Source organism: Bombus pyrosoma, linkage group LG7, assembly GCF_014825855.1.
Source record: "Bombus pyrosoma isolate SC7728 linkage group LG7, ASM1482585v1, whole genome shotgun sequence".
In the NCBI taxonomy this organism is placed as follows: domain Eukaryota; kingdom Metazoa; phylum Arthropoda; class Insecta; order Hymenoptera; family Apidae; genus Bombus; species Bombus pyrosoma.
In genome coordinates, this window is record NC_057776.1 from 4,007,180 (window position 1) to 4,032,922 (window position 25,743).

The 25,743-nt window shown below is 28.1% G+C and overlaps 7 protein-coding genes across 8 annotated transcripts; 4 read left to right on the forward strand and 3 right to left on the reverse strand.

Moving 5' to 3' along the window:
• The first annotated feature begins 99 nt into the window (after positions 1–99).
• LOC122569715 (mitochondrial carrier homolog 2-like) lies at positions 100–2,061 on the forward strand. The gene is made up of 7 exons (XM_043731200.1): positions 100–545; positions 630–714; positions 909–1,074; positions 1,161–1,298; positions 1,399–1,585; positions 1,653–1,720; positions 1,807–2,061. Exons 1-7 carry the CDS (start codon positions 444–446, stop codon positions 2,000–2,002), a joined length of 942 nt encoding a protein of 313 aa, XP_043587135.1. The 5' UTR covers positions 100–443; the 3' UTR covers positions 2,003–2,061.
• A 692-nt stretch (positions 2,062–2,753) lies between these two features.
• LOC122569713 (USP6 N-terminal-like protein) lies at positions 2,754–10,913 on the reverse strand. 2 transcript variants are annotated; one of them, XM_043731194.1, is made up of 8 exons: positions 9,614–10,913; positions 8,899–9,131; positions 8,503–8,826; positions 8,223–8,410; positions 7,988–8,148; positions 7,381–7,701; positions 7,170–7,308; positions 2,754–6,421 (listed from the first exon to the last, which is right to left on the reverse strand). In XM_043731194.1, the coding sequence occupies exons 2-8, from the start codon at positions 9,051–9,053 to the stop codon at positions 5,994–5,996; spliced, it is 1,716 nt and encodes a 571-aa protein (XP_043587129.1). In that variant the 5' UTR covers positions 9,054–9,131; positions 9,614–10,913; the 3' UTR covers positions 2,754–5,993. The 2 variants fall into 2 exon arrangements, with proteins under 2 accessions (XP_043587129.1, XP_043587127.1); XM_043731192.1 differs by having other exon boundaries at positions 9,536–10,913.
• A 154-nt stretch (positions 10,914–11,067) lies between these two features.
• LOC122569716 (histone H2A-like) lies at positions 11,068–11,650 on the reverse strand. Its single transcript, XM_043731201.1, has one exon. It carries the CDS (start codon positions 11,571–11,573, stop codon positions 11,199–11,201), a length of 375 nt encoding a protein of 124 aa, XP_043587136.1. The 5' UTR covers positions 11,574–11,650; the 3' UTR covers positions 11,068–11,198.
• A 2,479-nt stretch (positions 11,651–14,129) lies between these two features.
• LOC122568861 (histone H2B-like) lies at positions 14,130–15,208 on the forward strand. Its single transcript, XM_043729083.1, has one exon. The coding sequence runs from the start codon at positions 14,217–14,219 to the stop codon at positions 14,586–14,588; it is 372 nt and encodes a 123-aa protein (XP_043585018.1). The 5' UTR covers positions 14,130–14,216; the 3' UTR covers positions 14,589–15,208.
• A 43-nt stretch (positions 15,209–15,251) lies between these two features.
• On the reverse strand, positions 15,252–21,714 carry LOC122568857 (nuclear pore complex protein Nup154). Its single transcript, XM_043729076.1, has 27 exons — positions 21,577–21,714; positions 21,109–21,289; positions 20,893–21,030; positions 20,698–20,794; positions 20,448–20,611; positions 20,219–20,364; positions 19,868–20,133; positions 19,545–19,795; positions 19,216–19,469; positions 18,968–19,141; positions 18,757–18,865; positions 18,470–18,681; positions 18,296–18,393; positions 18,033–18,222; positions 17,868–17,962; positions 17,714–17,810; positions 17,566–17,643; positions 17,297–17,493; positions 17,065–17,212; positions 16,752–16,984; positions 16,503–16,650; positions 16,341–16,433; positions 16,138–16,258; positions 15,955–16,059; positions 15,751–15,868; positions 15,550–15,672; positions 15,252–15,428 (listed from the first exon to the last, which is right to left on the reverse strand). Exons 2-27 carry the CDS (start codon positions 21,242–21,244, stop codon positions 15,302–15,304), a joined length of 3,918 nt encoding a protein of 1,305 aa, XP_043585011.1. The 5' UTR covers positions 21,245–21,289; positions 21,577–21,714; the 3' UTR covers positions 15,252–15,301.
• On the forward strand, positions 21,620–25,643 carry LOC122568862. Its single transcript, XM_043729084.1, has 12 exons — positions 21,620–21,646; positions 22,043–22,276; positions 22,345–22,511; positions 22,585–22,636; positions 22,711–22,890; positions 22,971–23,135; positions 23,234–23,664; positions 23,725–23,928; positions 23,999–24,145; positions 24,229–24,552; positions 24,618–24,768; positions 24,842–25,643. The coding sequence occupies exons 2-12, from the start codon at positions 22,051–22,053 to the stop codon at positions 24,997–24,999; spliced, it is 2,205 nt and encodes a 734-aa protein (XP_043585019.1). The 5' UTR covers positions 21,620–21,646; positions 22,043–22,050; the 3' UTR covers positions 25,000–25,643.
• Positions 25,003–25,657, forward strand: LOC122569794 (the record flags this gene model as incomplete). The annotated part of the gene is made up of 3 exons (XM_043731386.1): positions 25,003–25,246; positions 25,315–25,429; positions 25,503–25,657. Coding segments are annotated over 3 exons (504 nt in total), but the record flags the coding sequence as incomplete, so codon positions are not given.
• Positions 25,658–25,743: the final 86 nt, after the last annotated feature.

Below are 25,743 nucleotides of genomic sequence, written 5' to 3' on the forward strand. Positions count from 1 at the left end.
AACGATGCACCAAAGATACAGGTTACCGATTGGTTATTGCGTTTACATTAGGTTTAGGTTAGGTTCCCTAAACAACGATGTATGAAAAATAAAAAAAGTATCCAAGTCACTGATTGGTTATCGTGTTAGTATTTTTATTTATTTTATCAATGCAATATATTTATCTGTTTCAGATAATCATAATCGAGTTTCACATCTAGGAAAATTCTAAATATACGATTTGCTTTCCTTGGTTTTCTGTCTCGGAATATATTGTATTACTGACATTACCTAGTTTCTGGATAGGAAAGACGGTGAATATGCGTTCTCTTCACACAAGATTCGTATGAGCTTCAATATACTGAGCGAAGTTCGACTTCTATTTAACTGTGATTATTGATCAAAATCATCAAATAAATAGATACTTCGCGCTGACACGTTAGCAAGATAAATTCTAAATAAACATGATATCGCCAATAGATGAACCTTTATTCTCTGATATTGCACTTCGTATGCTAATGAATACCGTTTCGCATCCTATTGAATACGCTAAAGTTTTAATACAGGTAACAAATATACTCAGTGGATAATTGACGCAAAAACTAAAATTGTTCAAAGGAAACTTATAATTTTTATTTATAACAAAATAGATCGGATATGAACCGATTCCACCACGACCTACAACTACTTTATTTGGACAACCGGCTTTAGCTTTACCTAACGTTTTTCAGTACGGTAAACAATTTTATTTATAGTCATTCATAGTGTCATAAATAAATTAAACTATGAGATTTTGAAATTACTTTGTCATTTTGATTAGTGCAAACTGCTGTTTCTTTTTCTTTCTTTCTTTCTTTTTTTTTTTTTTTTTTTTTTTTTTTTTTTTTTTTTTTTTTTTTTTTTTTTTTTTTGAAATTATTACTTTACAGTTAGATACATAAAGAATGTAGATGGATTCACTGGCTGCTACCGTGGTCTTATTCCAAAATTATGTGCCTACACTGTGAGTGCTGTAGCTTTTGAAAAAGCTTCTAAATGCATTAAATTTAATGATGAACCGAGTAAAGAAATTTATGACTGCGATTTAGAAGAAAGGTAAATGCATAGATATGTATATCTGTATGTGTAACATAAAGTTTTCAAATGACAGTTATAAAAATGCACATTACATTTTTTTATAGTCAGAATCATAAAAAATGTATATATGAATTCATACGAGACCTAATTAGTAGAATGATTGGAATTATAGTTAGCCATCCATTAGATGTTATTGCGTTAAGGATGATGGCACAATTTGTTGGTGGAGAAACAAAATACAAGTATGTAGATACCACAATATAGATTATAGAACTCAAAATACATGTATAATATATTTTGCTATTAATCATAGATGCATTATCTCTTTGTTTACGTTAACAGCGGATTGTTTAGATCATTTGTAGAAGTATACAAAGAGAATGGAATCATGGGATACTATGCAGGATTATTACCTCGGCTCATTGGAAATGCTGCTGTATTAATGCTAGTCAGTTCATCTACTTATGTTATTGATAAATACATTATAAGTGATAGAGAATTGAAACCATATGCTGTTTCTGTCATAAGGGTAAACAGATTAATTATTTAATTATAATATACATATCATGACAAATATTACAACTTATTCTTTACAGTTTATAGTAACAACAATTACATATCCATTTTTAGTGGTATCACACTGTATGGCAGTTAATAATTGTGGGTAAGTTAATTTGAAATAAAGATAATTTTTTATTTATTTTAGAAGAGTTAAAATATACATTAATTTAATAAATTTTATTCATCAAGATTAATTGCCGGTCTTCCTCCACAAATGCCAATTTACAATAGCTGGTTGGATTGCTGGTCTCACCTTTCAGCTACCAACCAGTTAAAAAGAGGAAACAGTCTTTTATGGCGTTATTATATGGGGCCACAAGTGATAATTAATGGAAAACCAATACCCATTAACAAATACAATTTCCACTTGCAAAGTACAACATAGTAATAAGACATTGCATTTATTTGTATTTGAAGACTAATAGTAAAATCACTTCTGTGCTATATACTTTTTTTTTAAATTTGCTATTACAGTACATTGTTACATTTATATATTCCTTTAAATCAATCCTACTTGTTATTACACCAAATATTGATTAAACATATTTTTCTTTGGTATATATATTTTATCAAAAAATATAATTCATATTGAAAACTGAACCATAAGTATTTTAAACATATACAAGTATTAAAGAGTATTAATGAGTACAGTTACTATTACTAGCTTGGTAACTGACATTCCCTTTGGCACGCAATAATTGCATTTAAATTACTATTTAAGTAAAGTAATATCTTTAAAAAAAAAAGAACATAATATAGAAGTAGTTACCGTAATTAATTTTGTTATATCTGTATCACATTCGACAATAACTGCTCAAACATTATTGAATTTTACAATATTTCTCATGTATAAAGTGTATAAATCGGTATTGTACCACTTTAAAAAGTTCTAATCTTATATGAAGTAACTATTTCTTACAAAAGTTATCTCTTATAGTATTTGTATATATATAACAAAAAGTAAAATTAAGTTATGCAATCAAAATTCGTTTTATATACACTTTCATTTGTTTAAGATTTATAAATATACATCTGCTTGCTACAATAGCCGTTCCGTAATTCTTTCATGCAAATATAGAGATTAAAAAGAATATTTGGTAAAAAGTAAAATTCTTGAAAATAAATAAGTATTCAAGTATGTACGATTTTTATTATTTATTATTTTGATAATTTCAATCAATTTACAACGTGATTATGTCATCAGGCATCAAGAAGTTTACATATTGGGTTATCGAATTATATTTGTTTTTTTAAACATCCTACAAATACTATACTGAAGCCTACATTATATAGTACGCCTTTTCAACTCTTGTATAAAAAAAATATCGACTCGGAGTACAACTTTAAATACATACACATGTTTCATCAAATATTTCATTTGAACTTTAATCTATCTCTGTAATGCATTAATATGAATGTGAATATTGAACAAAGCCATGAATACATCTTTTTAACATATATTTGTTCATTTTAAGTTCTACTTAAGTAAAACAAACTTGTATTGAAACTTTGTGTTATTCAATAATAAGGGCATTGTAATTTTTACTGTAATAGTAATGTGAAATCAGTTATCCACAATTCATGTTCCAGTCTACAGATATTGTTTCAATAGTAGAAGAAACATCACTTACTGAGCTTACTTATACTTGGTACATATTATAGTTATAATCTCTAGGCATTATAAGATTCTTGTCTCAAATTTCTACTCTAATTCGTTTATATTAAATATCATTTTTGGTTTAAACATGTTATTTATATATTTACTTGCGAATAAAATTATATGGTATACTTCATTGTTTTTTGTTATATAAATCTGTTTGAGTATTAAATTGATTTGTTTCTAAAGTACTTTAATGAATATATCCATAAAAAAATAAATCTGAGAAAATTAATTTGGTCAATCTGAAATGATACATTACATATCTAAAACCTTTACGAAGGTAAAATATTTAAGTTTGAACAATTTATTAATGTTACATTTCGCATTATTAACATCAAAGAATAAAAGGCATTTGTGACGTTTTTCGATCGGCGAATATATTCATTACTTATTTTTAACTTAATGTATAAGGATATTTATGTATAAGCATGGCAATTTAAGTATGAATAAGCCTAAAAATTGACGAAGAACTGTATTTCTTAATTTTAATGCAAGTTAAAGGAATGTATTTTTCCAAGGTAAATTTACGTAACTTCTTTTCTTTTTTCCTTTCATTTTATTTACCGCTAGATCTTTCTGCATCTATGCAATTCCATGTCTTTTAATATTTTGTATATAAGGTAATCGTTCTGTTTTATTTCAATTTTCCTGAAAATTTAATGTTATGCAACCACAAGACAGTATCACTATAGAACTGTACATCATTTGGTTGATCTTTTTTTACAATGCAATAAAGATTCGAACCATTAACATTTAATATTTATTTAACAAATATTACCTTATGCTAGTAAATATAACAAGTGATTGCTATCAGGTTTATATTATCACGACAATAATTAATAAGTTTCATACTCTATATACATGGTGGAATACTGTATGTCCAGGAATGTTTTACAGAACCAATTAAGTATGAAGCACGTTTTTCGATTGTAGTTACTTTAATCTAAATTATGTCTTTGTACATTTAAACAATAAATATGTAGCATATCAGAAAAACTGTTCAGTATTCACATTCCTTGGCAAAAGTTCTAACAAATATCTCGCAAGTTTTTTCATTCAGGAATCTATTTCAAGTACTGCGTAATGAAAGATTCCCCTTTTTCCTTCTTTAAATACTACGTATATACAACAATACATATATCATTGATCGTTATAAAAAAAACGGAACTTAAAATAAATAAAGTACTAATATTACTGTGGCAGTATAGTACTTAACTCATTAATAGAATGTATCTTCTTTGAGAAGATATGATCATTATCTTATGATAATCTATCAACTAAAATTTTGTTGTTTCTATGTTGACATTGAAATTGTACAAATAATATGTTACCAACTTATAATTGTTCCCAAAATAACTAATTAACAATGATTTAAACTATACAGTTTGTCTTAGAATGATGGATAATATAAAAATTCAAATTTATTAACAATACCTGACAACTTTAGTTGATTTTATGCTAAATAATCTTAAATATTTTGAGATATAAAACACAAATTTCCATTATATGATTTCATCATCTAATAATAATCTAGAATATACAACGTTTAAAGATTTGCGTGAAAATAAAATTCTAAAACAATGTCCTTGTAATGTTAATCTATCTGTAATTACTAAAAGAATAAATATCCTTCAATATCTGTAACGTAAAATTATTTGCTTGTTAAATACTTCTAGAGTATGGAACTTTATGTATACTTTTTTCATACCGTACCAATGTAATGTACATAATGTATCAATAGTTCTAGAAATTTTCCGAGAAATATACGCAATATTGAAAATATAATAATCGTTATTCAACGGATTTTATATGTTCATAGTAACAAAAATATCTTTTTTTCTAGTATTACATTTACTATGGAAAATTGACTCATATTTTTATACATATGTATGATGGCCAATTTTTTATTATACCCCAAAATATCTTGTATATCCTGTTCGTCAGAGGGAGGGATTTAAAAACATATACTTTAAAAATTATCTATACATTACGCTAAAAGTTTACATACCTATTCGTTATGCTGTTGTAATGTCTTACATTCGTATCAATCTTCATATAATAGTTCAAAATTTTCTTTCGAATATCTACTAAATATTACAAATAATGTTAGTATATAATTCGTTATCCTTCTGCATAAAGTTCCATCATCTTATTGTTCTTTGAAGTATAACTTGAATGTATGACGAATATTATGCAGTTATCTTTAGAATTATGCGATAAGTTATATAGATATAATTTCATTATTTAAAATATCGTTGATCGTTTGATTAGGAATAATATACATGTATTGAAAATGATAATTCTCTATTATACATTTTAAATAATTCGTGTTTGACTATAAACGTAAATTAGGCCATCGCAACAGTGCAATAAGTTTCGTTCGATACGAATGGTTACAATTATTCGTAATTAGTGCATATAACATACACAGATTTCTATCTGGATGAAGACATTTACTTTAAATTCTCTCGCCTATTTCAAGGAAATAAGATAATAGTACGTATATGCACGTTTCAACATTCATTATTCATCTCTCGTTCCTATTGTAATTAACATTTGTTTTTACTACTACTTCTTTATGTATATTACAATGTAGATATAGATAAAACAAATGATAAAACTTTTGTTTATCTAAATCTTCGTTTAATACTCATTGCAATGTCATGAATCGTTTTCTGCATCATGAAATACTATAGCTATCGAATGAATAGATTAATTATTTTAAGTCTAGTTCGACTTCTGGACTCTCTAATGAAAAAGGTTTTAAATTTTCCACTATTGGTGTTTGATCAGGATCGACACGTATGCGGATTCTATTTGTTTCTAAAGACCGCGGAAGTGTACGCGGAAGATCATCTTTGTATGAGCCAGACATAGGCGATGTATATGGTACATAAATTCGTACAACATCTGGACTTGGTTGATGAGGCGTTGCCCTAGGCGTGGGTAAACCACCACTGCCAGAGCTAGCATTAGAAATATTACTTTGAGTATCAAGACTATTGTCTAACGCTTGAGACCGTGTCGCCGAACTAAATACAGAAAGGTCAGCTGTCGAGGTAACAGATGTATCTGCCAATGACCGGCGTGAGCCATTGGGAGAGGCCCCATCATCAAGACTTGGATCAAATGAGAATTTGCTTCCTGCACATATATGTAATTTTTATTATACTGCAACAGGATATCCGAACAATCGTGTTTTCACAAAATACTTTCACATAGTAAGTGTAATACATTTGATTTAAAATCTGTATTAATTAAAGCTTGTCTCTAAAAACATACGCTTTTCTTTATGAATGAAATACTAATTAATTAACAATTAAGTTTAACGTGATTCTCATAATTTAACATTGCTGTTACGTAACAAGAATATTTTATAATGTGCACTGATATTTTAGCTTTTTTTCTTTTAATACTTTTTTGTATGAAATTTCCTGAGTATTCTAAAATAATCACAGTCTATTACTCCTTACTTTTTATTTCATAAAAAAATTATCAATGAAAATTTCTGATACAATCTTAAAGGCAAGTGTAATTTCATTTTAAATGATGCTAAATCTATATAAAAAATTTACTTACGATTATATAGCAATAATTATAATACTTCAAAATATGGCTTATATAATATTTCTGTAAAGTTCTATTTATATATGTATACGTTTACGAGCATATATGTATATACGTAATTGAGCAATATCATACTTTTTAATCTCAAAACCTTATCTTTGAAAAGTACCTTACAGTCTAGTATTATATATAACCATTATATCAATCTCATCTGTATCTGTACTTTTATCTTTCTCCTCATCCTTAATAATACTCTCTTGTTTAGAATGTAGAAGGCAAGTATCTGTGTTACCATGTACTATGTTTTCACTATATCGTAACTCACCGCCAAGACCACAACTGGTTTGTTCAACCGGTGTTGTACTTTCTCTACCGTCATCAGCGAGTACAAGATCTCTACGTTGTGTTATAGATTCTCGCATTACATGTTGTGCTTCGCTAAATTCTTCAGTACGTCTCCCAACCTAAACATATTAAGATATGTATTAAACACGAGGTTATTTTTATTAGTTATTTCTAGAAACATCATGAATTACTTTGCTTGCAAAAGTAGGTTCCTTAAATGTGCCAAATGGAAATCGTGGTAATTCATGTGGTAAGGGAGGGCCAGGATAATCCAACTTGGCACGTTTTAGTTCTTCCATACTACGTTCCATAGTACTTATTACTGTATCATCGTCAAAACAAAAATCTTTTTCTAATTTAATTTGCAAATAATTACAAAATTCATCTAAACTTTCCATCGGCATAAGAAAACGTTTATGCATTTTCATGACTGTGTATGCCATAGCAGGTAAAATGCGATCCCCATCTAATAAAAATATATCCCAAATTCGAAGACCGAGGCTCACAGGTGTCTGTTATAAATAAATAATTGTATTTAGATACGGTATGGTATGTATTAGGTTGTCCTAAAAGTCTCTTTCGTTTTATAAGGAAATAATAGATGCACGATATTTTCTGTTTTATTGGAACAAAATTTTGTCCAACAGAACAAAATGGATCATACATAATTCAATAAAATAATATGAAAAGAAATGTTGTGCATGTATTACTTCCTTATAAAACGAAAGAAACTTTTAGGAGCCTAATAGAATAGATTTTATAACGATTTAGAAAACAAAGTATAAAATATTTTCTTACCCTCTCTTGGAAAACAACAAAAAACCATTTTAGCGCATAAAGAATAGAATCACAACCGCATTTATCGAGTTTCCGTTTTAATTTTGGTAAAAATTTATTCATAATTTTATCGTGATGCTCTATGAAACGATTTAATTTTGGAAATCCGTCAACATAAAATCCTATAAATATAAATATTTGTTTAATATTAAGACAAAACATTTTTTAATATTGAATTTATGATACAAGTTCAGACCATGCATGGTATATTTTTTATCAGCAAGCAACACAGAAAGACCCCAAAATGCATCTTCTTCATCCATATACAGTAAAAGTAATCCAGCTAATACAGACATCCCTTGACAATAACCCACTTCCATATTGTACATACTATAGGCAGCCAATACATAAAACATAGATCGTTGTTTTATGCTATACCTTTCTCTGTAGAAAATAATTAAAAATTAATATAACTTTCAATAAATGTATACTAAGTTTTTATGCATTTTTAGAAATCTTTTATATGATTTACACACCTATAATTGATATGATCTCTATATTGTCTAGCTACATCAGCATCGATTTGTCTTATTTCTGTAGACCATTTACGTGCAAGTTGTAACATCTCTTCATATTTACCAGCTTGTTCTTTCTTTAAATTTTTAATACCCAATAACAATGCCCACACTTGACCACGAAATCTATTAGGAATTCCTTTATATACTCTGCGCCTTAATTTTTCCTTAGTTGAAGAACTATCCCATTGTTTTGTCATTTTTTCCCATTTCTTTAGTCTTTCCATTTCCACCCGGTGAGTCTTAATCTCATTAGGATCTGGTTTTTGTGGCAAACGTTTATCACTAAAATATAAATGTTGCGTGTTAATGACAAGATAACAATAATATTATTACAGTCCTTGCTATAATAATTACTGTATGAATCCATATCTGTCTGTGGTATGATATACTTCAAAGGTAGGATCTTCCCAAGGATCGATTTCTGCTCCATTTTCTCTACCACGGTCGTAGCAGCTAAATATTCTATCTCGCTCTGCAGCAGACCGTTTCAATAATTCTTCCTCATTCATCCCCCGTGAGAATTCGCAACCAGATTCTTACAAACATGCCGTCTTGTTAAGAGAATTCTATTCACCCTAGGCTGTTATCTACAATAAAAATAAATTCCATTAATAAAATATTCTTGTATAAAACAAGATTTTTTTATATTATAAACAATCTTGATAACCTTTAAAATTTTTATGTACAGTTTCATATACCAACATAAACTCTAACAATACGTACATTTGTGAACTGTTAGTAATATATCACTGATAAATTAAATACAAAATAATCGCAATTTCAATCTTATAAAGAAAGAAGTACTGAATATATCCTAGGTTATTGTTGAAATAAATAATGCACTGTTTTTTTATACATAAATGAGAAGGTGAACCGCAATTTTATTTTATAAATTTCGACGTTCTAAACTTAACGTACTACATATTGACAAGAAGCAAGGTTATATACATAGAAAATAAGTGATACTCTTAGTAATCAATCTAGATCTTACCGCTAAGAAACTGATTATATTAATATAAACACTGCATGCTTAAGAATTAACTAGTTTTCTTCGTTTCATATTACATACATATAAGAAATCATTTCTTCGGAAGTCACTCGTTCAGCAAAACTACCGTACATACATACATACATACATACATACATACAACTTCAAGTCGGATTTAGATGTTTCCATTCTCTTTTACGTATAAGTGTTGCCAACGCATTTACTCTAAACAAAGGCTTTTGCCAAATTATCATCTGAATTATGTTGGAAACACCTTTATCACACAATATTTTTATTTATTATTATTATTACTATTATTATTTTAGTATCACTAAGGTGTGTTGTCAAGTATAATCTTTATGTTTGCGTGGCAAAACATATAACAACTAATTTATGTTCTATCGACTTATAATTAACGCTGTTTGCATATACATAAAACTATTTTACAATGTCCACTTATTTTTTACTAAAATAAAAATACTGCAATTATTCTACCTAAAAATGAACAGTCTTGTATACTTAAATAAAAATTCTATTTATAGTTTTGAAATGTAAACAAATTTCCTTGTTAATATCCTTATAAACACTTTCTGTTTATCTCTACTCCTTATCAGATTTACACTTCAGAAATCGCAATGTAATATCGTGAACCTCGTGTATAATCAATTTATTTTTATTTATTTATAAATGCTATTTATAAATACTTAAGCCATAGATCTACTTGTGACAAATCTTATAATATGTATTAGAAATTTATATAAGAGCAATTTTGTATCTATTTAATTAGATATTTAAAATGTAAGATAAGTCAGGTCGCAAATTAAAACTTTAAATTTTAGTTGTAATAAAGAAAAAGAAGTGAAGGATGACGAAAATGAATGAATTCTTCTCTTTCTTTATTGACATAGTTGTAGAACTTGTTATAGTAATAGGTTCATATAGCAAAAAACCAATGGCGCATTCATAGGTTAATGTATTATCAGCATTTAAGTTATATTGTAATCTCAATTTCCCTTTGTTAAGATTATTACTAGAACTAAATAATACTAAATAATATCTTTAAATATATTGTAAATTGATATATAAGAAATTAATCTTAAAGTTCTTGGAAAACCTACTTTAAAGCAAAGAAACTTCAGCATAAAAATAAATTCTAAGTTCATAATAATATGAATACATTAACTACAACATTAACTACCAATGATTATAATATAAAAATTATACTAAACAGGTGTATTTAAAAATGGAGTATATATATGAAAAAACACAATTCAAAGAAAAGGAACCAATTCTTCTTCCCACATACATTTATTTTGCAAGAATATTCAAAATTCCTAATGTATCGTTATTACTTATAACAGACATATAAAAAGTAATTTCGATTACTCCAATAGTTCTTAAAAATTCATGTGTTGTATAAACCTATAAAATTCTTATAGAAAATAACAAATTTGTTATTTTAACTATTTAAATACTTTTAGTATAAAAAATTCACGTATTAAATCTATGGAATTCCTATACAAAATAAATATTACTTCATTTAATCAAATACTTTTAGTATCAAAAATTTACGTTAAAATACAAATTGTTTACAAACAGATATGTTCCCCTGTATAAAAGTATTTGTGGCCCTGAAAAGGGCCATTTTGTCATTAATCTAAAAAGTCTAAGCCTTTTTCTCGGTTTTCTTTGGTAGAAGTACAGCTTGAATATTTGGAAGAACACCTCCTTGCGCAATGGTAACACCAGACAGAAGTTTATTTAATTCCTCATCATTGCGGATGGCAAGTTGTAAATGTCTCGGAATAATTCTAGTTTTCTTGTTATCTCGTGCGGCGTTTCCCGCCAATTCGAGAACTTCAGCAGCCAGGTACTCCATAACTGCAGCCAAATAAACTGGAGCTCCAGCACCGACTCTTTCAGCGTAATTTCCTTTTCTCAAAAGTCTGTGGATACGACCAACTGGAAATTGCAGTCCAGCTCTGTTTGAACGAGACTTCGCCTTAGCTTTAGCTTTTCCTCCTTTCCCACGACCAGACATTATCGGTTAACTTTTGGATATAAACAAACAGATCACTAACGTTAGAACTATTCACTGCAACAAGCAGGGAACTACTGTTTTTGACTTTCCCATTTCAGCTATTTATAAGCGCAGCGATACCTACTCCCGGACCAATCACTAACAAGGTCTATTGTGATTGGTGACAAGAAACAGATGTTTCGTACAACCGCTTTATGTCCTCTCTCTCTTTCTTTTCGCGCTCTTTCTCTTTCAACATATGTAATTATTTTATTCTATAACCTGTAAAAAATATTTGGGTAAATAGTTTATGGTAGTATGTGTTATTTTATGAGACAGAAAATTTAAATGGAATATTTATTCTATAAAATAAAAAATTTATGTGGTATATGAACATATATAAAGTATTATTGTCTCATTAAAAATATGTTATTAATTATTTAGTTCTATGGACTGCGAAAATTATTTGAGTAATAATTTATTTTATTATTATTCTGTGAAATAAAAAATCTATACAAGATATACGCATACGTAATTATTTAGTTCTACAAGCTGTACATATTATTTAGATAAATAATTTATAGATAATAAATAATAGATAATAGATAATAAGTAATTTATAGTGTTATTATTCCCATCTAAAATAGAAAATTTATGTGATGTACGAGTGTACATATTTATATAATATATTATTATTATATGTATTTATAGCTATAAAAATATTTGATTAATATTATACTTATTTATCTTCTATAAAATTTGTTTATTTTTCCAAAATTTCATATAGTGTTATTATATCTAATACCTTTATTTGTGAAATATTTCGACAATTCATTGGTGAAAATAATTTTACCATAGTCTATACATCACGTGATGTTAATTGTTCGTTGATTATTATACAAATGTATATAACTGTTTTGATTCATTTATGATCTATTTAAATATATCTACATAAACTATCTTTGTCCGAAATTCCTATTTGAAAATAATTTCCATAAAAATTTTGTAAATATGAGAGTACGTACATATATCTCATAACTTTCTTTTCTTTTCTTCTTTTTCACTTTTTCAACATTACTGAAAATTCTCAATGCGAGAATTGATTGTAAATTACTAATAAATAAATAAAAAAACTTTTTCCACAACATTATTCCTTAGGATCTGACATTTTTGAAAATTATAACGCTATTTTAATTATTTTTTTATAGTAGCAAGTAATAGTTAAATAACACTGTATATAACTATATTTAAATAATATTTTGTCATAGATCCTCGAGAATCATAAACTATTCATTACGAGAAATTATTAAATAGCTGATATAAGAAAGTTAAATAAATTAGAATTCTTTACTTCAAACAGCCTATTTCAAATCAATTTTTTGAAAAATTTACTTTTCTTGGTTGTGTTACTCTTTCAGTAAACTGGCGATAGTTTGAATGTTAGAACGCTTGTAATAGGAACATCTGTGGCTTTTTAAGGAACTCACAAAATGTATAATCGTCTGACATAACAAAGAACAATTCTTTACAATGAAAAATTTATATAAGAGAAAAAGAAACTGAATATTATATTCGTATATATAATATTTTTATATATTACATATACAGTAATATATACAACGTATAGCTATAAATAAAAGTATGGCAACAATACTTGTATTGTACAGTATTGTAATAAAAGTATACGTATAATTTTGTAAAAAACACAAATTTTGATTTAATTTCATCGTTTCTTAATAAAATTACATATGTAATACCTTTGTTCGGAATAATATCGATTTTAGAATCAAAGTATTTTCACTTGGTATTATTACTATTACAAAGTTTAATATCATTACTTGTGATATGTTTTGAAAATTCATTGATAAAAGTACTTACAAAGTTCACAATGGTTATATATTTAGAATAGTTCTAAAATCGATTCCTTTATCGACTTTATGATACTGAAAACTTACGTTTTATTAAAAAGTTCATTACCTACTTTTTAACATTTATTTCTATCGTACAACTATTTAATGATAATTCATTATCATTAAATAATCCATATATTTAAACTTTGAACCTGGAGGTAACATTTTACCAAAAACGATTGCATAACAAATCCCAATTTCTACAGATTCACCCAAAATTCTATAAGAAAATCTATTTTATGCCAATATTTAATTTAGCCTCTTCATTTATCATATAAGGCAAGAAAGATCACTACTTTACAATTATTATATCATATTATAATATTCGATTAATTAATCTCATATTATAATATACATAATATTCATTGTAAAATAGTTCAAAATTATAATCATATTCATATTATCATTTAAATATAATGAATTAATTTTATTATATTAAATGTTTATAGAATGTAAAAAATACACTTTTATAAAAAAATGAGTATAACTCAACGTTTGGAGCACATAAAAACGCACGTAACCATGTGTGGAATACATTCTATGAAATCAATTTCCAGGTAACAACAACAGCAGCGCGCCAATCGCGTGGCGAGGAATTCCATCTAGCGAGCACGAAGTGCCCTGATTGGTGCGCTGCTGTTACGTGATTTGGCTATATAAAGGAAGGATTGGCGCTGGATGGGCAATCTACAACCGACTTTTGTAACGATTACATCGCTATAAGTATTGGATTTTGAAGCGTTCTGCACTCAACATGCCGCCAAAAGTAAGTGGAAAAGCTGTAAAGAAAGCCGGTAAGGCTCAGAAAAACATAAGCAAAGCCGATAAGAAGAAGAAAAGGAGAAGGAAGGAAAGTTACGCTATCTACATCTACAAAGTGCTGAAACAGGTGCATCCTGATACTGGTATTTCTAGCAAGGCAATGAGCATCATGAACAGTTTTGTTAATGATGTTTTTGAACGTATTGCTGCTGAAGCATCAAGATTGGCGCATTATAATAAACGTTCTACAATTACCTCTCGGGAGATCCAAACTGCTGTGAGGCTACTGTTACCTGGTGAATTGGCTAAGCATGCAGTAAGCGAAGGTACTAAAGCAGTCACCAAGTATACCAGCTCCAAATAAGAAGATATATCTAAATTGATATAATAAACTGGCATTGAATTTTAAGATCAATAATCAAAAGAAATGGTCCTTTTCAGGACCACCAAATTATATTAATGTTGGAACATTGTTCACATATACTTAACATAAGTTACACGTATTTATATATCTTTTGCAAAAAGTTTTTAAAATTCATTATGACTGTTTTGTAATATGAAATAGGATGATGTCTGGAAAATGGTTTGAGAATGTTTCCATTCATACATACCTTAATTAATACCAAAAACTTAATACTTGTTATCGATGCAATAAGAATTTCTTATTATACGATGTTAGTTTATCATTCTAAAAATGCATAACTTGAAATCTTACATAAATATGTTTTTAGTAAGCATAAAATATAGAAAACTGTGAAAAGATAAAAGCCTCAGAGACTATTAGACGTAAAATAAGTAAAATTTTTTTATTATCACATAATTAATGTAATAAAAAAAGAGGTGATCTGCATCATAAATATCAATACACGTAATTTTTATTAATGGAAAGAGACGCTATAATATTTATGACAACATTTGAGCACTTGTGGTTTCTTCGTATTTACACTTTATATTGTGTCTTAATAAAATCCTTTTCTCATGGAACAAAGTATTTCAGTCATTTTGTATTTTAATTTTCGACGATTTATACGATTTTATGAAACGTTAGTTTATTGTAAAAACAGTGGAAATTCTTTCTTACATACGAATTAAAACGTTTTGAATCGATCTAAGTTTCGTTATTAATTCTTGTCCATGAGGCTTGCTATACAATGTAGTTAAACACTTTGAAATTACGTCTTGGCACTTCGTTATTATTTTTCGTCTGCAATTCAATCAATTATTTTAACATTAATCGAACAGAAATTAAGTAACTGTCACATTTTGTTATAATTATTTTTATGATTATCTATTGATTTATTTTCATGACGCAGTAATGTACTTACTTAACGAAAGTATTGGTAATGTTCGAATGAGATATAAAGTAATTAACTAAATTTGCAGTCGATTCGATAAGGTGAAAATCATTTCCCTCGTTGAACCAAGTTCGAGTATCTTTGCCAATCATTCTGAAAACAAACATTACGCATTTATTTATTAAGTAAAATATAAAGAAATGTATTTATTAATAAATATATTCTACTTACTTGTAAATATCTAAGAGATCCTCCATTGATACTCCTAACTGTAAAAACCCAGATATAATTCCATTATTTGATACATTTAACTTACATGCTTTTATTTCTAACTGTTTTACTAGGAAGTCTGAAAAAATATAATACATCTTATAGTTTTACTTCATATTATATTTTCATTATATCATAATGGTGATAGAAGAGTTTTGTTATTACCAACTGGAAAACAGTGTGGTGATCCTGAATACTCCTGTCCTAAGGATATAATTTTGCTCATTAAAATAGTCATTTTATCTTCTGCTGTTGACGCATCTTTTAATTCTGTAAATATGTATTATTAAAACGTAAATACGAGATATTTTTTCATTCATATAAATGTATAAGATAGAATATTCATACCATTATTTATAATATTAGTCCAAATTTCCTGGATTAACATTGCATCTTGATGACCAGAACAATGAATTATAGATAATTTGCACTCCCACAATTGTAAAGGGTCCGCATATTCTTGGTACAACTACAATGAATGATTAACAGATGTGAATCCTAAAAGTTCCATGCAAATATCTTAATTCATAACATACATGGTTGGATCATACCTTTGTTATATCAAGTAACGAAAACTTTAATGCTCTAGATGCTTCATCGCTGAGTCTACCGCTTAAATGTTGGTTACAAATTGTATCTAATATCTACAATATGATGACAACATACAAATCATATTCTAAATAGATTTTGCCATAATATTTATAATCACTTACCTGTTGTTGTATTCTAGCAACTTCTACTTTGTCTTCTAATTCACGTAAAAAAATGCCAAGGTATGGAGCATATCCAGCTTGGTCACTTCTCATACAAACCACTGCTCGAGCTAAATATTCAACTCTCTGTGATAATGTTACATTTGATCTATATTTAAAGAAAAGAAAAGAAAGTGAAAATAAAAAGTAGTTTCCTGAAATCAGGAAAAGAGGTGTAAATTTAATAAAAGTTATGTGTGTTATACGTACTCTTTGGTTGCTAAAGCATCCAATATTTTAGCTGCAGCAGCATGATTTTTATTTTTTTCATAAAATTGCCACAGCAAGTCTGGCGCATTGACTCGGGTGAGATAAGCTTCTAAAGAAGGTGCTGCTAGAGCAACGAGTTCTCCGTGAAGCCTTCTTTCTATCATCCAAGCATACACTGAAGCGTGGAGAATTTCACACTTAGAATGTAATGCGTCAGTTATAATGTCATGCAACTAAAAGATATAAATATTTATGTAAAAGATCCAGTAAATTTATTGGAAATAATATAATTTAAAAGGAAAGTATATTTTACCATTTCTTTTGCTGGTGTAACAGGCATAGTTGAGCCATTTTGTTGTGGAGGACCAGGTTTACTGGGTATAGTAGGTGTCAATGGATTAGAAATGCTTTGATTATAAAGATGATCCAATAACGCAGTGAATTCTTTATAAATCTCTAGTCTATATACAAAAAATTATCTGAATAATTAGAATATGTGATATATTAAACGTACAATTATTAAAATGTAATTTTATAATCAGTACCTTTTCATGTAAGCAAACCTTCCTTCTTGATCTTCGATTGGTTCATTATTTTTATAATAATGTAAGGCAGCGTTATTAGGATCTACTCTTTCTGCACAACAGAGACATAACTCGAGTACACCCGAATAAAATTGACAAGCAATAAATTGTTGGCATACTGCACTTAAATTTAGTCTGGGAGCAACTTCTTTGCAAAGCTAAGGATGTGAATGCAAACAGACAGTATAAAATTGTACAAATAATATTACAAATAATATTAGAATGTATACCTTTAAAGCAGATTGTAAATAGCATTCCTTCTCTTCTGGATTTGTACAACTTTTTGCTTTCAAAATTATTTCATTAGCCTACGATTTATAAAAATATTAGCAATATATAAAAATAAAATCATGATTCTTTTAACTTTATTTCTTGTACCTTAGAACAAACAGCATCCTCGCTTCTATATAAATTTGGACAAACTTCTCGTAATCTTTGACTAACAGCATCAACAGATGCATTATCTCCAAGATAACTGTAGATTTGTAAAAATTAGTACACAGGATTTTTATTATTTATTTAGCTTACTTACCTATCTATAAGATGAATGATCAATAATGAAGAAATTTCATGTCCAATTAAAATTAAATCTCGAAATGTAGCTGTAGAAAATTGATTAATTTGGTCCTATAAATTATTATAAATATTAATATAAAATTTTCAACTTAAAGAAAATTGCAATATGTATTTGACTCACCTTTGATAAACAATTTACAATATTATTTAAATGGTTTTCACATAAAATTTTCCAAAGTTCTAACACTTCACAAGCATGAGTAATGAAAATTTTTAATGCAGCTAAAGAATTTCTTTCTTCGACTATTGGTTCTTGGTAATGACTAGGTATAGTTGTTTCAAATCCATCAGTTATTCTAGTAGTACCGTGTCTAAAAATCGATAAGTAGTTCAAATAAAATTTAATCATTTGTAAAGCTGTTGAAATAGTATATAGATATATACTGCTTAGTAATGTGGGTATTTTTATTGAGAAATGATCTTAACGCCTGCAGAAGACTTAGAATCCAGCTAACTTGTCTTGTTGAAATTGTACTAGAGATCTGAAATTATAATATGAGTAAAGGTTAATATACAGAAACAAAAACAATGAAAAAGATTTATATCAATTTAAGTCACCTGAGTTTTGTTGTTTATAACTTCTTGTTTAATACAACGCATGTTCCATATTGGTCGAAGTATTCTTCCTACATACAGATATAAACCATTGTGTTTTGCAGAAAATTGTTGCAGAGAAATGTCTGTATTAAGTCCAACTGGTGCATGAGGTCGAAATCCTTGAAGCCTTAAATCATAGTTTGGAATTCTTGGTGTCGATGTGCGCATATCTCCTATGACATTCATAAACTATATAAAGAAAAACTTATAAAGAAAAATAAAACTTTCATATAAAATTAATGTAATACCTGTATTTATATTAGCAAAGTTAGTACCATGTACATCAATTGCAGGTCCAATACTTGTTGTTCGTTGACTACCATATAAAAAGAATGCTCTTGTTGCCCATTCTGCTAACTATACATATTATAATTAAATATTACTTTCTAATTTTACAAAACTTAATTTTTATAATTAATTTTTATAATTTTGATCTTAATTTTTAATCTGAATCAGGACCTCAGCATTTTGAGAACTTTCAAGCGTGGCTAAAATAAGACAAGTTGCACATGCTTGTTCCAATGATTGCGACTGAAAATATGCGCGAACAGCTTCTGTATCAGGACCACGTTGTTCTAATAGAAGCTGCTTTAAGATATCCATTGGACGAACTTGAACATAAATAATGGCACCCTGTAAGTAAAAAAATAAACAACTTGTAAATAACTACATCTAATACATTTACAGACCTTTAATTAATTATATACCTGAGAAGTCAAAAAGATAAATTTTCGTGGCGCCTCCATGTGCTGCCTTACGAGAAGAGGAGGTTCTTCTTGTGTAATACTTTGTTTTTCAATACATATAGCTGGTTCCACAAGAATTTCTGCCATTGCCCATACGGGACTATCGAGAGATAAAGGACTTTGAGTTTCAGCTAAATAATTTGTGAATGGATAAGCATCATTACTTAAACATAAAGCAGTTTCTGTATCTCCACCGCAAACAAGAATTAATGTTCCTGTAACAGATATATACTGTATAGTATATAAATTTTAATATCATGTCCTTAACAAAAAGATATTGGAATGTATACCTTTCCTATAATGTGCCATTTGTACTTTCCTTGGCCTCATTACTGTAGCATTAGCAGCATAACCTGGTGGCAATCTAACATGTATTAACTGTAGACCTTGAGGTCTTGTTGTTGGATTAGCAACTGCAGTGCAACTGAAGTAAAAGCGTGTTCCAGTAGCTGCAACTACAACTAAGTTTAAATGTACTGATTCTGACTCTGTAATAGCTGATATGCTCACCAATGGTCGAAAATTATTACTATCCAGTGTTCTAAAAATGATGAATGTAATATGAAATATAATTTCAATTATTTAAAATTAGGATTTGTATAAATATACATACTTAACAACATGAACAGCGTTTTGTACTAAGGAAGCTTGTGACAAAGACGCGACTTTGGACGCACCATTGTTATCGATATCCCAAACTGTAATTGTTCCCTTATCACCGAGTGTGTATAAAATATTTCGTGAATCATCAACGGAAATTTGTATTATTGCTTCTTCTTCTGATAAAGCTATAGTGACAAATGATGGAACTAAAAATGATAATGGACCTTCAGAATGATTTATTTTTTTACAACGTTTCCCAAACCAGCTACTTTCTGCCTACACAACGAACACATACTAAAGTGATTAATTATGATTTTTATATTGATTATTTTTATATTCATATTTGTGTAGCAAATTTTACCTGATAATATATTTCATAAAGGGATCCATTTCTACCACCAAGGAAAATTCTCCCACTATTAGTGTTAGCTATTGTTGTGATGCCAATCCCATCCGTAGCAACTGTGAAAATTGGTTCGGGAACTAGTTGCATTTCTGGTGAAGTGCCTAAATTGGAAATTGAAACAGTAAATAAGGTTTAATATCTTCAAGTTTAGTAATCTTCAAGTAAAACTGAAACTGTATTATACCATCATTGGCTTCTGTTAATGTAACTCCAAGAATAGTTATTTCCACTGTAGTTGTAAGAATCAACAAATATTTTACATAAGATTGGAACACCCCTGCTTTGGGTTTTACTAAACCTACACTTATAATAGTTTCATTTAACCCATCAAAATATGCAACATCAGACCTAAAAACATATTATCATTATAAATATTAATTACTTAATTATGATACCTTGAGAAAATATTTTATAAACTTTAAATAAATTTTTACTCATTTTCATATGACCAAACATATATATCACTATCAATTGTAAGCCATGCTTTTGAAATTTCTGTAAAAAGACCCATCATACAATGACATTGCATATCTAATCAGATATTAAGAAATTATATTTTTTATATAAGGAAGCAAACAAAACATGCGTATTACTAATATTAAAGAATGATCAATTATATAAAAGGATACGATGAAAATGTTCCATTATCTCAGATGGCAAAGAAATTTTACTGTATGCTTTCATTTGATTTATATTAGGAAAACATAATGACATCCCATTTAAATTTGGATAATCATGATCGTCAAGACCACTAACAGTTGGTCCACCTAAAACAAAAAAGAGTTTCTTTATAGAACATCGAATAATAAAAAAATATGCAAGAGACATGAGAACAACAAATTTACCTTGTACATTATATCTCATAAGATTAATTAAGGATGGAAAGTTGCTATCAGCTGTAATGTGTATATCAACCACTTTCCCTGCCATTTCTAAGGCATCTAAGTGTATTTTAAGCGGTTCCATTTCAGTGAGAGTCATGTTTGTACGGTGCAGGGAAAAATTAAATATTAAATACACACAGAACTAAATTCAAACAAAAAAATAGAAATAAGATAATAGCAAGGGTATTAACAAGTTTTAACGCGAATTATTATTATATAATTATTATCAACTAATATCATTATCCTTATGTACTTATAAATAATTATCTGACTTTTTCGTCTAAATATCCTGTGATTAAAGGTTAGACTTATTTATTTGTCTAAACATTGAATAATATTGAAAATAATAGGATCTACTGTATTGTTTCTTAAAAACATAATTGCAGCCTAAAATTAAAAACGTATTTATTTTACTTAAGAAACACTTACTACAATTTATTAGAACTATTTGTATATTTTTGATGACATTCACGAGGCTTATGCCGCTCGCGCCACACAGGTAAATTTTAAGTTGTATTATCATACGAATTACATACGCATACGCGAAACTAATAAATCTTATTGGCTTGAATTTATCCGGTACATAGGAGATAAATATGTTTGAATTCAAATTGAATCTCTTTATGCATTAAACAATTTACGCTTAAAATAGGAATATATTAAATATAAAATATAACTTATAACTTTTTTAGGATTCAGTACTTTTAGTATATAATACAATAATAATAATTATATTTTATTTTCTAAATTATTACATATAATGAAAATCTTGCCATCTACAATCTTTTTCCTAATATTTCTCATTTCACTAATTTTTCTTGGTGCCACTGGTAAAAGATATATCAGATATGTTTCATATTAATAATTTAATATATTGTTAATACTTTTATTGCAGATAATGTAATGAATGCAATGCAAAACCTTTATTGCAATCTTGGATTAAAACTTGATGATTCATGTCCCATTGATGGTGGTTGGACATTTTGGAGTCCATGGGGATCTTGTTCTGGGAAATGTGGATTTAAAGGGAAAAGAATGAGACGACGTACTTGTGATAATCCTGTGCCTTCAAATAATGGAGCCCCTTGTATTGGTCCTAGTTATCAAATTGAAAATTGTCAGATTACTGGTACAACCTAAAGTATAGAATATCAATATAATTTTACATGTAATTTAATGTAATAAATATTTTTTTAGGATGCATGATGAATGATTACGAAACAGTTGTAAATGCTCATCCTATACGTAAAGGAGAACTGAAAATTGTAAAGAAATTTCATAAAAAATTACCAGCTTTAATAGAATTATGTTTTCTTGTCGATTGTACATTTTCTGTTGTAGAAAAGATTCTTGGAAACAATGTGGTAATAAACAATAGAATTTGTAGTTATTTAAAGAACAATCTAAGAATAATATTTTTATATACCTTCTATAAAGATGCTTTACTGGAATGCTATGAATTGTGTTAAATATGATATTGGATGTCCAAGTAAATAAATAATTAAATACATATGAATATTTACATAAATGTATGAATGCATGTGAATAATGGAACATTTTTAGACTCTGGTGGTTGGAGTGTTTGGGGAGTTTGGTCGGCATGTACTGCAACTTGTGGCAAAGGACAAAAATATCGTACAAGAATTTGTAATAGTCCAACTCCTTCAAGTTTTAAATTAATGTGTAGTGGTTTAGCATTTGAAATAAAAAGCTGTGTGGGAATTAACTGCAGAAAGCTCTCAGGTATAAATCCCCAAGGTCTGAGTGTTAATTTATATGGAATATAATTTCTAAATTATATATTATCTCATTATTTTCAATAGGGAGTACTTGGAGTAATTGGAATGAGTGGAGCACATGTAGTGTAGAATGTGGTAGTGGAGTTCAAATCAGGAAACGCTTATGTTCAGAAACGCAAAATTTACAAGGAACTTCATGTAAAGGTCCATCCAAAGATATAAAAGGCTGTATAATTAATAATTGTTCTAGTAAGAATATTATTTTATATAAATACAATATTGTACATTTTCTAGAAATAACTTATACAATCTGTAAAAATTATTTTATAATTATCAATTTTTATTAGTAAATGGAATGTGGTCAACATGGATGGTTTGGTCACCTTGTACTTCAAGTTGTGGGATTGGTACACAATTGAGAAATCGAATGTGTACCAATCCTTCTCCGAGTGGTAATGGTACATCCTGTGTTGGTTCAGCTTCTGAAGTTCGCCAGTGTTTTACTAAACCATGTATAAATAAATTACATGAAGTAGTACACTTTACAGAAAAGAGTAGTCTTCAGTATGATAAAACTGGAAGACCTTCACGGTTGCTTCATATGTATCTAAGGTTTTTACCACTGTCTCCTTTTGGTATGATTATTTATCGTTTTGAAAAGGATTGTAAAGGATTGATGTGTGACTTCGTAAAATTGTTTCTTCAAAATGGAAAGATAGTACTTTTATCTCAAATTGCTGACTGTACATTAGCTTTAATTCATGAGACCAAATTGGAAGTAAGAAATGTTTTATTTTATACATTAATTGTTTTGTATTTAATTTATGTTGTTTTTTAGATTGGACAATGGCATGTAATATTAATTGCAATATATGGGACACACGGAGTATTACGTATTGATGATGGTTTTCATAAAGTTACTTCTTTTTCATGCATTCCAATTTCATATGACTTGGATCATGCAATGGAAATCGGAGGATTTCAAGGACAAATTCAAGAACTAACAATTAATTTTGCACTTGTTCAACTTCATACATCAAAAGTTATTTATATTTATTCAGTTCTGCAATATTAAGTGAATAAATATATTTTAAATATAAAATATCATTTAGGATAATCACAGTACAAAATATGTAAATCTTTTATCCAGTAGTAACAATGTTCGATATTTGATGGGAGATGACAATGAAGGTTTTATTAACATTGGTTTAACAGATTCAGTTGCAGTATCATGTCCAGAAAGTATAGAATATTGGCAAGTAAGAAATTAACAATTGCTATTTAATCAATAATATTTTCAAAGCTATTATTTAATAATAATTTTATAATCATTATAATTTAGATTATAATTGCTATAAAAATAGAGAGCATGAATGGACTTATAGCAACAATACCAGGTGATTTTTTCAATAAATATACCTTATTATTATTAGAAGAGGGAAAAGTAAAGCTGAAATTTTATCACGGAGAAACTTCTACTGCAATTGAAAGTATGGAACATATTTTAATAGGAGAATGGTTTGAAATAGTAATAGCTCATGATGGTAAAAATATGTATATGCAAATTAATGGAAATGAAAAGAGATATGTACCTTTAACTTTGTCAAAGACAATAATTACATCAGGAACTGACATATTCTTAGGAACTATACGTGATGATATGAGAGTAAATAGCTTTATATAAAAGAAAAAATCTGTTTCATATATGAAATTCACAATTTTTTATAATAGGGGAAGATATGTTCTAATTGTGCAGACATACCACAAATAAGTTTTACTCTTGGATATCTCAACATAAATGGAAAAGAAATAGATCTTATATCATTACCAGTTCTAGAAATAAGTAGCAACCGATTTTCTAGCCGTAGTATTAGTATATCTGGTAATAATTCTTAATATAGTATTATAAAGATATCTAAAACTCAATAATACAATTCCACACAATAATATTTTAGATTACTATGAAGAAATACCATTACTCTTAGGTCAAGAACTTAAATTATCATGTGTCTATGATACAATTCCTCTTGAAAAAGAACACACATTTTCTAAACAGACATATGTTCTATGGTTGATAATGGATAAATTATTAAAATCTTATGGAAACAAGTAAATATGTCAAATTCACTATTGTACTTTTTATATTGATTTTGTAATATTTAATTTTCCATCAAGCAATGATTTTTTCAATCTGAAAGATGATGGACGAGTTAGTACCGTTAGTATTGCAAGCTATATAACTCGTGATACAATAGAAAACTTTTATTCGTGTTATATTTATCATCATAGAAATAAATCAAATAAAGATTTAGGTCCAACTCTCTTTACATTTGGTATTACTGTGATGAACAAAAGTGAAGGTAATACAGTCGTTTTTAAATAAACTAATTCATTTATGTTATATTTGTAAAAAACTTTGATCTCTTAGAATATGAAAGTACAATTTGGAAGCAATGGAGTCTTATCTGTAAAGTTGTGATTATGTGTTTCATATTCTTGATAATTTGGTGTTTATTAGAAATATTTCAGGATGCTCGAAATGGGTAATTAATTAATGAACTATTTTACAAAACTAGAAGTTAGAATTGAAATAAAATAAAGCATTTGATATTTTAGGCATGGTTTTTATAGACTTCCACAAATGCTTAACATCAATCCCACATCCACTATAAATTTCATCTTATCTAAGAATGGTGTAACATTACTCGGTAGTCAACAAGCTGCAAATGAAGTTGTATCAAGAATTTTAGAAGATAACTAAGCTTTTTAATCAGACAAAGGACAAGAAGTAATATTAATAATATAATTAACAAATTAGTACACTAATAATTTATTTCGTAATACAGAATTGATAAAA

Bases quoted from the DNA above. Each gene is read 5' to 3' on its own strand.
- LOC122569715 (XM_043731200.1), top strand. From the start codon at position 444: ATGATATCGCCAATAGATGAACCTTTATTCTCTGATATTGCACTTCGT. The intron at 1,299-1,398 runs GTATGTAGATAC...TTACGTTAACAG, and splicing joins GGTGGAGAAACAAAATACAA to CGGATTGTTTAGATCATTTG. The intron at 1,721-1,806 runs GTAAGTTAATTT...TTATTCATCAAG, and splicing joins ATGGCAGTTAATAATTGTGG to ATTAATTGCCGGTCTTCCTC.
- LOC122568861 (XM_043729083.1), top strand. From the start codon at position 14,217: ATGCCGCCAAAAGTAAGTGGAAAAGCTGTAAAGAAAGCCGGTAAGGCT.
- LOC122569716 (XM_043731201.1), bottom strand. From the start codon at position 11,573: ATGTCTGGTCGTGGGAAAGGAGGAAAAGCTAAAGCTAAGGCGAAGTCT.
- LOC122568862 (XM_043729084.1), top strand. From the start codon at position 22,051: ATGAATGCAATGCAAAACCTTTATTGCAATCTTGGATTAAAACTTGAT. The intron at 23,136-23,233 runs GTAAGAATATTA...AATTTTTATTAG, and splicing joins TATAATTAATAATTGTTCTA to TAAATGGAATGTGGTCAACA. The intron at 24,146-24,228 runs GTAAGAAATTAA...ATTATAATTTAG, and splicing joins AAAGTATAGAATATTGGCAA to ATTATAATTGCTATAAAAAT.
- LOC122568857 (XM_043729076.1), bottom strand. From the start codon at position 21,244: ATGACTCTCACTGAAATGGAACCGCTTAAAATACACTTAGATGCCTTA. The intron at 19,470-19,544 runs GTATACATTCCA...TATCTGTTACAG, and splicing joins AATGGCACATTATAGGAAAG to GAACATTAATTCTTGTTTGC. The intron at 16,060-16,137 runs GTATGAATATTC...ACATATTTACAG, and splicing joins GACTAATATTATAAATAATG to AATTAAAAGATGCGTCAACA.
- LOC122569713 (XM_043731194.1), bottom strand. From the start codon at position 9,053: ATGAATGAGGAAGAATTATTGAAACGGTCTGCTGCAGAGCGAGATAGA. The intron at 8,149-8,222 runs GTCTGAACTTGT...TTATATTTATAG, and splicing joins TAAAAAATATACCATGCATG to GATTTTATGTTGACGGATTT. The intron at 6,422-7,169 runs GTGAGTTACGAT...ATATATGTGCAG, and splicing joins AACCAGTTGTGGTCTTGGCG to GAAGCAAATTCTCATTTGAT.